A 14606-nucleotide genomic window follows, 5' to 3' on the forward strand; every position below is an offset into this window, starting at 1 on the left:
ATTAAAAATGACCCATTTTTTGGGGTGCCCGTTTTCTCCGCCGGTGAGTATATAAACAAATAAAATTAAAAAACTACCTGGATATAACCCAAAGCTGGTTAAAGTCGACATTCGTAACTGTAGCAAATAATTAAATGCAAAAAACATGTGAAAACTACAGAATAATAATTAGCCCAATGAGCCACCTAAAATGTTTTTAAAAGTTATACACATAAAAAAGTAAGAACTGCGAAGAAAAAGTTCCATGTGCATAATTGGGATTCCTCGATAAGGAGGCACCCGGTAGGCTGCAGAGGTGCAGAGGTGCAGAGATGTCAACTGTGACGTATATATTTGTTTTATCGACCACAAAGAGGCATTTAATGGAGTAAAACATTATAAACTTATAACCATCTTGAAAGAAGATGATCTTTTATGATAGAGACTTCATGATAGAGACTGATGAAAATCATATTTAAATTATATTACAACCAAAACTTGGTTAATATCTTGGAACAATGATCAACTCCACGAATAATTAATTCCAGGAGATTAAAATTAGAATATAAAAGGCTAGAGCGAATTTTACTAAAATGAGAAAAGGGCTCTGCACAAGAGGTCTAAAGTTAGAGCTAAGAGTAAGGTTGGCTAGGTGCTACGGAATGGAAGCTTGGACCTTGAATGCGGCATCAATGAAAAAACTGGAATCATTCAAGTTGTGGGTGTATAGAATAATTCTAAAAATAGGATAGATAGAACACGTCACAAACAAAGAGGTTCTGAGAAAGGTGAATAAAGAAATGGAAGACTTAGATACAACGAAAACCAGAAAATTGAAATATCTCGGACATATTACAGGTGGAGAGAGATACAACTTACTCCAACGCATTATAGAGGGAATTATTTAAGGAAAAAGAAGCATAGGAAAACGCAGAATATCGTGGATGCGCAACTTAAGAAAATGGTACGGATGTACATCAAATGAACTTTTCAGAGCATCCTTCTAAAGTCATAATAGCTATGATGATTGCCTTCCTCTGTCGCGCAGATGGCACTTAAAGAAGAAGTCAACCAAAACTGGGAAACCTGCACAGATGGAGGATGCGTTTGGTTCCCGTTGTTATTTACCATGTTCTCTAAACATACCTATTTTTGAGCAAGCACTACAGCAAGCAGGGCCGTGCCGTGCTATGATGCGGTGAGGCAGTCGCATCAGGCGGCATCATAAGGGGGGCGGCATAATCATTAAAACCAAAATACATCAAAATAATATAGGAATAAGTAAGGGTGTGCAAAATAGAATACTTGAAAAATATCCGAGAGCGTTTTACGTTCCCTGCGCATGCCACTTAGTTTTAAAAGTGAAGAAAGCGTCTTCTTCTACAGAAACAACAACCTTTTTGTATTATAGGTACAAGAATTGTACACTTTTTTCTGGTTCTACAAAGCGTTAGGAACTTCTGAAAAAACATGTTTCACAACTAACTCTAAAACCTTTAAGATTTTAATTTTGTGAAATTTATGATGCCTTATTCGAAATAATAGAAGAAGTCGACAAAGATTCAGAAACTAAAGTCAAAGCACGAGGATAAGCAAAAAATATTAAAAATTATCTATCAAATATGCGGTGTAGTTTTTTGGAAAGATATGTTATTTCATATAAATTTAGTCTCGAAGATGTTGCAGCATGTAACTACAAATTCGTTAGATTGTGTAAAAATGTTGTCAGAGACTATAGAAAAAATTAAAGTTAAAAATGAAAAATTGGCTATGAGCAAACGAAAATTTTTTCTAATGAAATTGCTCTTGAAGAAAATCTTGATGTAAGTTCCGAATTTCTAGCTAAAAATGAAATTCGAACCAGGAGAAAAAAGCGTCAGTTTGATTACGAAAAATCTGTGGATGATCTTTTATCAGAGGAATTTAAATTTAAAATAAAGTTATCCGCATTATATTCATCTATATTGTAGATATTGCCATTAATTCGTCAACTGGTGGATTTTCGCTTCTAGAAATTCATAAATAAATAAATTTTGATATTTATAAATTGAGGGAAATAGATGATAAAACGTTAGAAAAATATTGTGTAAAATCTTCATTCAATACTTCCAACAGAAAAAGAATCGAATATAGGGACAAATGATTGTCTAGAACAGGGGTCGGCAACATGCGGCCCTTTGAAGCTTTTTGCGCGGCCCGTCAATGCACTAATGTAATTTTAGGAAAAATCAACAAACTTATGAAAAATAATAAATTAAAGACAGAAAGACAACAGACGCTTAAGGACAACAGTTGGATGGACCGAAATTCACTAAAATATACCTAAGGAACTTAATAAGGCTATAAAAAAAAGGATAAGACAAGACATCGGGGACTAAAATACCGAACAATGCGAAAATATTATAGGGAAAATCAAGAGTATGAAAGTGTTAAAAACTCTAAATAGGAAAGACCGACAACAAATACACCTGATAACAGATATAAATGGAAGCACTATAAATGACAAAAATAATTTAATAAATATTATTGAATATTACTATTTATACAGAATTATACTCGTTTAACATAGGAAATCCAGAAAACCGCGGTATGGAAATATTAAATGTAAAATCTGAACTACCAAAATTACTAACGAGGACGTTATAAATGCCTTAAAATAGATGAAAGATGAATATAGATTAAGATCAACACAGAGGTCCATCGAACAAGCTATGTTAGGACTAAGCTGAAAGGACATAAACGAAAATAAGGACGTGTGACGCAGGTCGAATGTGGAAGATGCAATTGGAAAAATTTCGCAAATAAAATGAAACTGGATATGATAAAGCAATGAAATGTGGACGCGAAACATTATACATTGGAGACCACACGAGCCCGGTCATACTAAAGCAAAACCAGAAAAACCATGGCTAGACGACGTCAAAGCAAAAATGGGTAGATACTGGCACTAAATAACACAAAACAAAGAGAAGTGAAGAACTCATGGGGACACCTTTGTCCAGGGATGGATGCAAACAGACTGAAGAAGAAAACTATTTAAGCTGCATTTGAATATGCGGCCCGCATAAAAAATTTTATTTTGAACATGGCCCGCCATCCGAAAGGTTGCCGACCCCTGGTCTAGAAGAATTGCGTAGATAGTATATCCCAAATGAGACCATATCCATGAAGCCGTTAGAGATTTTGGACTATTTGTGTCAAAATAACCTAATTTATTTATACCCAAATTTAGTTGTACCACTAAGAATTTTATTAACATTCCCTGTCTCGATAGATAGTGAGGAAAGTTTTTAAAATTAAAAATTAGTAAAAACTATTTACGATGCTCCATAAGACAAATTAAAAAATTTAGCACTCATTTCAATAGTCCTCACTAACTGCTACTTTAGACTACACCTTAGAGTAGGGAGAATTTTACCACTTCAAAATTCTCTACTCTAAGATCTAATTCTCTACTCTCTAATACTCTAAGGACTACACCAATCGGATTGACGAGATTGCCAAAATTAAAGTCAGAGTTGTAATTTTTGTAAATGTTATTTAACGTTAATACATATTTCAATTAATTAAAAAGTATGTTTTGTTTTTAAAATAAAAGTTTTCGTTTTGTGCAGTTGCATTTAATAAAAATAAAAGGAAAGTTTCAAAAATATTTAAGGGGCGGCATTTCGAAGACTTGCATCATATCGAAAATATTTACCACACGGCTCTGACAGGAAGGCCTATTGATCAATGGAATACGTCTAGATATCTTGGAGAGGTTCATCATCATCATCGTCATCAACCCGTACAAGTCCACTGCTAGGCATAGGTGTCCCTCAGCTCTTTCCATATGTCTCTGTTTTGTGCGGCTTGCATCCAGTTGCCGATAACACGCTTCAGATCGTCAGCCCATCTGGTTGGTGGTCGTCCTCTGCTCCGTAGTGCTTCTTCTCGTGGCCTTCACTCGACAATACGTTTTGTGCATCGGTTGTCTGACAATCTGGTGACGTGTCCTGCTCAATTCCACTTAAGCGACGCGATTCTTTCGACGGCGACCGTTTTTTTTTTGTTCTAGTACGTATTTCTTCTTTTGGGATTCGTCCCTCAGGGAGACACCCAACATCTGGCGCTCCATAGCCCTCTGAGTTATGCGAATCTTGTTTACTACCATTTTTGCGAATGTTAATGATTCCGCTCCATAAGTGAGTACAGGCAACACACACTGGTCAAACATTTTTTTTTTCAGGCATATGGGTAAGTGCGATTTAAATACATAGTTCAAATAAACATTGGATAGGTTACAAACAGTAATATGGTGGATATCTGATATAAGTAAAGAATATGGAATGGATCTCAGTATAAAAAAAATAAAACATAGTAGCCAATAAGCGCGAAATATTAAATATACGGCTTTTGGTTAACCAATAGCCAATTGACAGAGTCTACAGTTACACATAGCTTGGTATCAACATTAAGCATAAGCCAACTCATAGGAAAGCAAGATTAGCACTTGCAAAGATAAAGTCTCTTCTCAGAAGTCACAATTTTTCACTTGGTACCAAAATCTCTATCTTCAGATACTATACGTTCTGTACGTTATTATACGGAGTAAAGGAACAAACACTTTCTGAAGCTTTCTTAGGAGACCTCAAAGCCTTCGAGATGTGGTGTTACAGACCCAACTTAAGAATTTCATGGGTAAATCGTGTAACTAATGTTGAGGTCCTACTTATAATAGACAAGGAATGTGAGATAATTAACAGAGATATTGCTTGTTGCAAATTATCCTTCAGGGAAGTGTATTTGGAAAGAGTGGACCAGGGAGAAGAGAAATAATAATAATAATAATAATAATAATAATAATAACTGCTGAGTTTACAAGAAGGGTAAAACAGCTGCTTCGTTCACAGCTTAACAGTAAAAATTTGTTTAAGGCACTAAACACCTACGCTTGTTCCGCGCTTGGCTATTCATTTGGTATTGTTAAGTGGACAAAAACGGATATAGAAAATCTTCAGCGAAAAGTACGAACACACCTCACAAAGGCACAAAAACACCACCCTAAAAGTGCAGTAGAACGAACGACATTACCCCGGTATTTAGGAGGAAGAGGACTTATGGATTTTGGTGAGCAATTAGATAAACAAATTGCTAATTTAAGAACTTATTTTCAGATGCAGGCTGAGACATCTACTCTACACCGCGCAATTTGCGCAGTAGATGACACAACACCGATCAAACTGAGGGAACCAGAAATGCGCTTAAACCACCTTACTAAGGACGAAAAACTGCGCGCCTGGATGGGTAAACCTCTGCACGGGCGACATCCCAATGAGGTCAGCCAAGACTATGTCGACAATACAGCGTCGAACTATTGGTTGACATCAGGAAAGATGTTCCCTGAAACGGAGGGTTCATTACTGGCCATTCAGGATCAGGTTATACCAACCAGAAATTACCTGAAATATATCGTCAAAGACCCTCAGGTTCAAAACGACAGATGCCGATATGGATGTCAAGCCCAAGAAACCATCCAACATATTACAGGGGGCTGCCAGACATTTGCTGCAACTGAATATAAGGAACGGCATGACGCAGTGGGAAAAATCATCCATCAAGAGATAGCTAACAAGTTGGGACTTCTCCAAACGGACCATCTCCCATATTATCAATACGTTCCTGAGAGTATGCTTGAGGATGGCAACTACAAGCTATACTGGGACCGCAGTGTGCTCACAGACCAAACAGTGGCACATAATAGACCAGATCTCGTACTAGTTAATAAATTAACAAGACAAACAACACTAATTGATGTGGCGATACCTAACAACAATAATCTACGTAGTAAATTTACTGAAAAGATCGCCAAGTATAGAGATCTGGAAATTCAAATACGGAGACAATGGAGAATGCAAAGTACCCAGACGATACCTATTGTTATATCTACTACTGGAGTCATTCCGAAGACCCTCCTCGAAAGCATAAAAAAGCTGGGTCTCAATGAACATCTTTATAAGACCATGCAGAAAGCTGTACTACTTGCGACGGCCAGAAGTGTACGAAAAATTTTGGGAGATACACCTGCATTCCAAGTCACCTAGGGCTCGATAACACGGAAAGAGTCCCACCAGAGCTCAATCCTTTTGATACCGTAGGTATCTGGGATGAGTCAATTTTCCCCTTAGAGGGAGTGTGAGCCGTATGGCTAAATCTGGATAATAATAATAATAATAATAAGAAAGATTGAATTGCTGCGTAGGGATATTGGTCGAGTCACAGAATATATACGAGGTGTAAGAAGTACAAGAGTCATCAAAAGAGCTGAAGAAATAATACGGAATACTGCAAGACACTCAAGATACGATCCAGAAAACAACACAGCCCAACAGTGCCTGGATACGTTAAAACAAAGACTCTCAGTTTATTCAGGACGACTAAGAAGGTACAAAGTGAGTAACAACCGAAAATCCGACAATGCCCTTTTTGAGACTGCTGAGAAGGCGTTCTATCGAAAACTCAATTCCACCGTAGAAAATCTCGATAAGTCTTATCCAAGCCAAGAAGAAATTCATGAGTTTTGGGGAAATCAACTTTCCACACCAGCTGCTCTTAACAACAATGCTGGATGGATAGAAGATACGGCACAGAACTGCCAACACTACACTACTACTCTCTACGAACCCTTCACCACTGAAGAAGTCTCAAATATCATCAAAGAGCTTCATAACTGGAAATCTCCTGGACCAGACGGAGTTCAAAACTTTTGGCTCAAGAAGTTTTGGAGTGCTCATGAATGCTTATCAACACTAATTAATTATGTTATTTCTAATCCGCAGGATATACCATCATTCCTAACTCAGGGAACCACTTATTTAATACCGAAGGATCAAAATAACACCCAAGATCCAGCAAAATACCGCCCAATTACTTGTCTTCCAACTTTGTATAAATTGGTCACATCCTGTGTAGCCCGGCGTACCTACCAACACTGTGCGCTGAACAATATCATAGAGCCTCAACAGAAAGGATGCGCTAAGGGTTCCATGGGCTGCAAAGAACAACTTATCATCGACTCAGTCATTTCTAATCAAGCATATTCCAAAAAGAGGAACCTATTTACTGCTTTTATTGATTACAAGAAGGCCTTTGATTCAGTGCCGCATGAATGGCTTACAGATATATTGAGAATATATAAAGTCGATGATAATATAGTGACCTTTTTACAACATATAATGACAGAGTGGAAAACTAGAATTCACCTTCAAATACCTGGTGAAAGTAACATCGAAACTGAAAATATCGCAATCAGCCGGGGCCTGTTTCAAGGAGATTCGTTGAGTCCTCTGTGGTTCTGTCTAGCTATGAACCCACTATCTCAGCTATTGAACTCCACAGATGCAGGTTTTAGCATCAAAAATAACAACAATGTGGTGGCGAAGCTTAATCATTTATTGTACATGGATGATTTGAAATTAATGGCTTCCACTCGAAACCAACTCGACGAGATGCTAAAAATTGTAGAAACTTTTTCTAATGATATTAGTATGCACTTCGGACTAGACAAGTGCCGTATTTTAAATATAGTCAGAGGAAAAGTACAGCCCGGAGGTTTCGATATGCAAAATGGCCATAACATCGAGGCCATGGGTGAAAACGATATGTACAAATATCTTGGAGTAAAGCAAGCGCGGAAAATTGACCATAAACAAATGAAAACAGAGATAACTACTGAGTTCATACGAAGGGTAAAACAGCTGCTTCGCTCACACCTTAACAGTAGAAATTTGTTTAAGACACTAAACACCTACGCATGTTCCGCGCTTAGCTACTCATTTGGTATTGTTAAGTGGACAAAAACAGATATAGAAGCTCTTCAGCGAAAAGTGCGAACACACCTCACAAAGGCACAAAAACACCATCCTAAAAGTGCAGTGGAAAGAGCAACATTACCACGGAATCTAGGAGGAAGAGGACTTATGGATATAGGTGAGCAATTAGATAAACAAATTGCTAATTTAAGAACTTATTTTCAGATGCAGGCTGAGACATCTACTCTACATCGCGCTATCTGCGCAGTAGATGACACAACACCGATCAAACTGAGGGAACCAGAAATGCGCATAAACCACCTTACTAAGGACGAAAAAGTGCGCGCCTGGATGGGTAAACCTCTGCACGGGCGACATCCCAATGAGGTCAGCCAAGAGAATGTCGACAATATAGCGTCGAACTACTGGTTGACATCAGGAAAGATGTTCCCTGAAACGGAGGGTTCATTACTGGCCATTCAGGATCAGGTTATACCAACCAGAAATTACCTGAAATATATCATCAAAGACCCTCAGGTTCAAAACGACAGATGCCGATATGGATGTCAAGCCCAAGAAACCATCCAACATCTTACAGGGGGCTGCCAGGCATTTGCTGCAACTGAATACAAGGAACGGCATGATGCAGTAGCAAAAATCCTTCATCAAAAGATAGCTATCAAGCTGGGACTTCTCCAAACAGACCGTCTCCCGTATTATCAATACGTCCCTGAGAGTATGCTTGAGGATGGCAACTACAAGCTATACTGGGACCGCACTGTGCTCACAGACCAAGCAGTGGCACATAATAGACCAGATCTCGTACTATTTAATAAATTAACAAGAGAAACAACACTAATTGATGTGGCGATACCTAACAACAATAATCTACGTAGTAAATTTACTGAAAAGATCGCCAAATACAGAGATCTAGAAATTCAAATACGAAGGCAATGGAGAATGCAAAGTACCCAGACGATACCGATTATTATTTCTACTACTGGAGTCATTCCGAAGACCCTCCTCGAAAGCATAAAAAAGCTGGGTCTGAATGAACATCTTTATAAGACCATGCAGAAAGCTGTACTACTCGCGACGGCCAGATGCGTACGAAAATTTCTGGGAGATACACCTGCATTCCAAGTCACCTAGGGCTCGATAACACGGAAAGAGTCCCACCAGAGCTCAATCCTTTTGATACCGTAGGTATCTGGGATGAGTCAATTTTCCCCTTAGAGGGAGTGTGAGCCGTATGGCTAAATCTGAATAATAATAATAATAATAATAATAATAACACCTGGCAGTAGGTATAAAATGCACACCCATTAATATGGAGAATATTAATTTATGTTTAGGATCGCTGCCTGGGGATCGCCAGGGCACGTCTGGAGCCGGCGCTGGACGTGACAGCATGCGGGACGTCGGTGGCAGGGTGTTGAGGAGGCGGGCCCCTGTCATACAATCAGCTACAGCCCAACAACCACAACAACCACAAGCGAGCCAAACAACAGCAAGAGCTCCACCCGCTGAAGGTGCTGCGCTGGAACATCAGCCGGCGCTCACTCAAGCGGGACGACCGAGGCAGCGCATGAAATGGACTGTGTCCATTAATGAAAACATTTTGCGCTTCTACTACAAGGTGACAAACCTCGGTCAAGAAACGATCGGCTACCGTCAACAGCTGTATGCCGAATTCTGCAGAGAGTACCCAGATATTCAAGTATCGGAGCAACGAATATCAGATCAATACCGGGTAATCATAAGAAATAATCTTATCCCAGAGACTAGACGCGATACCATCAAAAGCGAAGTCGAACGGGAGATTAACAACCAAGGGCTAGTTTTAGATCAAGTCCCTAATGAAATCCCTGATGAGCAGATTCCTGAACTTCCCATACCAGAAACTCAACCTGATAATACACCGCAGGAAAACAACGAGTTACGTGATAGCCTAGTAAACGAAATGGCTCGCGCCATACAAGAGTTTAATGGAACAAACCCACTTAGCAGACCACCGCTACCAAGAATAAACTCTTGTAAGAAACTAGGTGCGCTGTTACAAATTGTGAACACTGAAATCCTACCCAATTACGTCGTAGAAGCTCACACGTTAGAATATCTGCATATGCTTATCTACTGTGCAGCAACAGCAATTGTTAATGTAATGGGCATTAAGATCAGAACGCGACGGGGTACTAATAACGGAAGAACTGTTAACAGAATTGCACCCTGGGAAAAAAGACTGCTAGGGAAGATTGAATTACTGCGTAGGGATATTGGCCAAGTCACAGAATATTTATGTGGAGTACCAAGTAGAAAAGTCATTAGGAGAGCTGAAGAAATAATGCGGAGCACCGCAAGACACTCGAGATACGATCCAGACAATAACACAGCCCAACAGTGTCTGGATACATTAAAGCAAAAACTATCCGTCTATTCAGGACGACTAAGGAGGTACAAAGTTAGTAACAACCGAAAAACTGACAATGCACTTTTTGAAAATTCCGAGAAGGCATTCTACCGAAAACTCAATTCCACCGTAGAAAGTGCCGACAAGTCTTACCCAAGCCAAGAAGAAATTCATGACTTTTGGGGAGATCAACTTTCCACACCAGCTGCTTTTAACAACAATGCTGGCTGGATAGAAGATACGACGCACAACTGTCACCACTACGTTACTGCTAACTACGAACCATTCACGACTGAAGAGGTCTCAAATGTCATCAAAGAGCTTCATAACTGGAAATCCCCTGGACCAGACGGAGTTCAGAACTTCTGGCTTAAAAAGTTTTGGTGTATTCATGAGTGCTTATCAACATTAATTAACCATGTTATTTCTAATCCGCAGGAAATACCATCATTTCTAACTCAGGGAACCACTTATTTAATACCAAAGGATCAAAATAACACCCAAGATCCAGCCAAGTACCGCCCAATTACTTGTCTTCCAACTTTGTATAAATTGGTCACATCCTGTGTAACCCGGCGTATCTACCAACACTGTGCTCTAAACAATATCATAGAGCCTCAACAGAAAGGATGCGCTAAGGGTTCCATGGGTTGCAAAGAACAACTTATCATCGACTCAGTCATTTCTAACCAGGCATTCACTAAAAAAAGAAACCTTTTTACTGCGTTTATTGACTACAAAAAGGCCTTTGATTCAGTACCGCATGAATGGCTTATAGATATATTGAGAATATACAAAGTCGATGATAACATAGTGACCTTTTTAAGGCATATAACGACAGATTGGAGGACTAAAATTCACCTCCAAATACCTGGTGAAAACAATATCGAAACGGAAAATATCGCAATCAACCGGGGCCTGTTTCAAGGAGACTCGTTGAGTCCATTGTGGTTCTGTTTAGCTTTGAACCCCCTTTCCCAGCTATTAAACTCTACTGACTCAGGTTTTAGCATTAAAAACAATAATACTGTGGTAGCGAAGCTCAATCATCTGTTGTATATGGATGATTTGAAATTAATGGCTTCCACTCGAGAACACCTAGAACAGATGCTAAAAACTGTAGAAACATTCTCTAATGATATTAGTATGCAGTTCGGCCTAGACAAGTGCCGTGTTTTGAACATAGTCAGAGGAAAGGTACAGCCCGGTGGATTCGATATGCAAAATGGCCAGAACATCGAGGCCATGGGCGAAAACGATATGTACAAATATCTTGGAGTAAAGCAGGCGCGGAAAATTGACCATAAGCAAATGAAAACAGAGATAACTACTGAGTTTATACGAAGGGTAAAACAGCTGCTTCGTTCACAGCTTAACAGTAAAAATTTGTTTAAGGCACTAAACACCTACGCTTGTTCCGCCCTTAGCTATTCATTTGGTATTGTTAAGTGGACAAAAAGGGATATAGAACATCTTCAGCGGAAAGTACGAACACACCTCACAAAAGCACAAAAACACCACCCTAAAAGTGCAGTAGAACGAACGACATTACCGCGGTATTTAGGAGGCAGAGGTCTTATGGATATAGGTGAGCAATTAGATAAACAGATTGCTAATTTAAGGACTTATTTTCAGATGCAGGCTGAGTCATCTACTCTACATCGCGCTATTTGCGCAGTAGATGACACAACACCGATCAAACTGAGGGAACCAGAAATGCGCATAAACCACCCCACTAAAGAGGAAAAAATGCGCACCTGGATGGGTAAACCTCTGCACGGGCGACATCCCAATGAGGTCAGCCAAGACTACGTCGACAATACAGCGTCGAACTATTGGTTGACGTCAGGAAAGATGTTCCCTGAAACGGAGGGTTCATTACTGGCCATTCAGGATCAGGTTATACCAACCAGAAATTACCTGAAATATATCATCAAAGACCCTCAGGTTCTAAACGACAGATGCCGATATGGATGTCAAGCCCAAGAAACCATCCAACATCTTACAGGGGGCTGCCAGGCATTTGCTGCAACTGAATACAAGGAACGGCATGACGCAGTGGGAAAAATCCTTCATCAAGAGATAGCTATCAAGCTGGGACTTCTCCAAACGGACCATCTCCCGTATTATCAATACGTCCCCGAGAGTATGCTTGAGGATGGCAACTACAAGCTATACTGGGACCGCACTGTGCTCACAGACCAAACAGTGGCACATAATAGACCAGATCTCGTACTAGTTAATAAATTAACAAGACAAACAACACTAATTGATGTGGCGATACCTAACAACAATAATCTACGCAGTAAATTTACTGAAAAGATCGCCAAGTACAGAGATCTGGAAATTCAAATACGAAGGCAATGGAGAATGCAAAGTACCCAGACGATACCGATTATTATGTCTACTACTGGAGTCATTCCGAAGACCCTCCTCGAAAGCATAAAAAAGCTGGGACTAAATGAACACCTTTATAAGACCATGCAGAAAGCTGTACTGCTCGCGACGGCAAGATGCGTACGAAAATTTCTGGGAGAAACTCCAGCATACCAAGTCACCTAGGGCTCGATAACACGGAAAGAGTCCCACCAGAGCTCAATCCTTTTGATACCGTAGGTATCTGGGATGAGTCAATTTTCCCCTTATAGGGAGTGTGAGCCGTATGGCTAAATCTGGATAATAATAATAACCCGAAGACCCTCCTCGAAAGCATAAAAAAGCTGGGTCTCAATGAACATATTTATAAGACCATGCAGAAAGCTGTACTACTTGCGACGGCCAGAAGTGTAAGAAAATTTTTGGGAGATACACCTGCATTCCAAGTCATCTAGGGCTCGATAACACGGAAAGAGTCCCACCAGAGCTCAATCCTTTTGATACCGTAGGTATCTGGGATGAGTCAATTTTCCCCTCAGCGGGAGTGTGAGCCGTATGGCTAAATCTGGATAATAATAATAATAAGATAGTGCGAGTTGCCTGTGGGAGTTGTTTGTCAGTTCTTCTATCAGGCGCGGCCCCCTGCGAATGGGGGATGCTTTCTGGGTATTCGTAGCGCCAATACGCAGAGAGATACTTGCAGGGATATTTGCCGTGGAACAAAAACTGACACCTGGCAGTAGGTATAAAATGCACACCCATTAATATGGAGAATTATGGTTTATGTTTAGGATCGCTGCCTGGGGATCGCCAGGGCACGTCTGGAGCCGGCGCTGGACGTGACAGCATGCGGGACGTCGGTGGCAGGGTGTTGAGGAGGCGGGCCCCTGTCACACAAACAGCTACAGCCCAACAACAAGAACAACAACCACAAGCGAGCCAAACAACAGCAAGAGCTCCACTCGCTGAAGGTGCTGCGCTGGAACATCAGCCGGCGCTCACTCAAGCGGGACGACCGAGGCAGCGCATGAAATGGACTGTGTCCATTAACGAAAGCATTTTGCGCTTCTATTATAAGGTGACAAACCTCGGTCAAGAAACGATCGGCTGCAGACAACAGCTGTATGCCGAATTTTGCAGGGAGTACCCAGATATTCAAGTATCGGAGCAAAGAGTATCAGATCAATACCGGGTAATCATAAGAAACAACCTAATCCCAGAGACTAGACGCAATACGATCAAAATCGAAGTCGAGCGGGAGATTAATAACCAAGAGCTAGTTTTAGATCAAGTCGCTAATGAAATCCTTGAGGAGCAGATTCCTGAGATTCCCGTATCAGAAACTCAACCTGACAATACACAGCAGGAAAACAACGAGTTGCGCGATAGTATAGCAAACGAAATGGCTCGTGCCGTACAAGAGTTTAATGGAACAAACCCACTTAGCAGACCACCGCTACCACGAATAAACTCTTGTAAGAAACTAGGTGCGCTGTTACAAATTGTGAACACTGAAGTCCTACCCAACTATGTCGTAGAAGCTCACACGTTGGAATACTTGCATATGCTAATCTACTGTGCAGCAACAGCAATTGCTAATGTAATGGGCGTTAAGATCAGATCACGACGGGTTACTAATAACGAAAGAACTGGTAACAGAATTGCACCCTGGGAAAAAAGATTGCTCGGAAAGATCGAATTAATACGTAGGAATATTGGTATAGTCACAGAATACATGCGAGGTGTAACAAGTAGAAAAGTCATCAGAAGAGCTGAAGAAATAATGCTGACTACCGCAAGACACTCAAGATATGATCCAGAAAACAACACAACCCATCAGTGTCTGGATACATTAAAACAAAAGCTCTCCGTTTATTCAGGACGACTAAGGAGGTACAAAGTTAGTAACAACCGCAAAAGCGACAATGCTCTTTTTGAAAGTTCTGAAAAGGCGTTCTATCGAAAACTCAATTCCACTGTAGAACGTGTCGATAAGACTTACCCAAGCCAAGAAGAAATTCATGAGTTTTGGGGAAGTCAACTGTCCACGC

General features: G+C 40.3%; 1 protein-coding gene across 1 annotated transcript in view; it reads right to left on the reverse strand.

Moving 5' to 3' along the window:
* Window positions 1-1938: 1938 nt before the first annotated feature.
* The window catches only part of LOC126886224 (uncharacterized), a 28606-nt gene continuing 15938 nt past the window's right edge, over window positions 1939-14606 (reverse strand). The window contains exon 2 of the mRNA XM_050653087.1: window positions 1939-1987. Coding sequence (XP_050509044.1) covers window positions 1939-1987 — 49 coding nt within the window. The remainder of the gene's footprint in view (window positions 1988-14606) is intronic.

The sequence above is a fragment of the Diabrotica virgifera genome, chromosome 6 (genome assembly GCF_917563875.1).
Source record: "Diabrotica virgifera virgifera chromosome 6, PGI_DIABVI_V3a".
NCBI classification, from domain to species: domain Eukaryota; kingdom Metazoa; phylum Arthropoda; class Insecta; order Coleoptera; family Chrysomelidae; genus Diabrotica; species Diabrotica virgifera.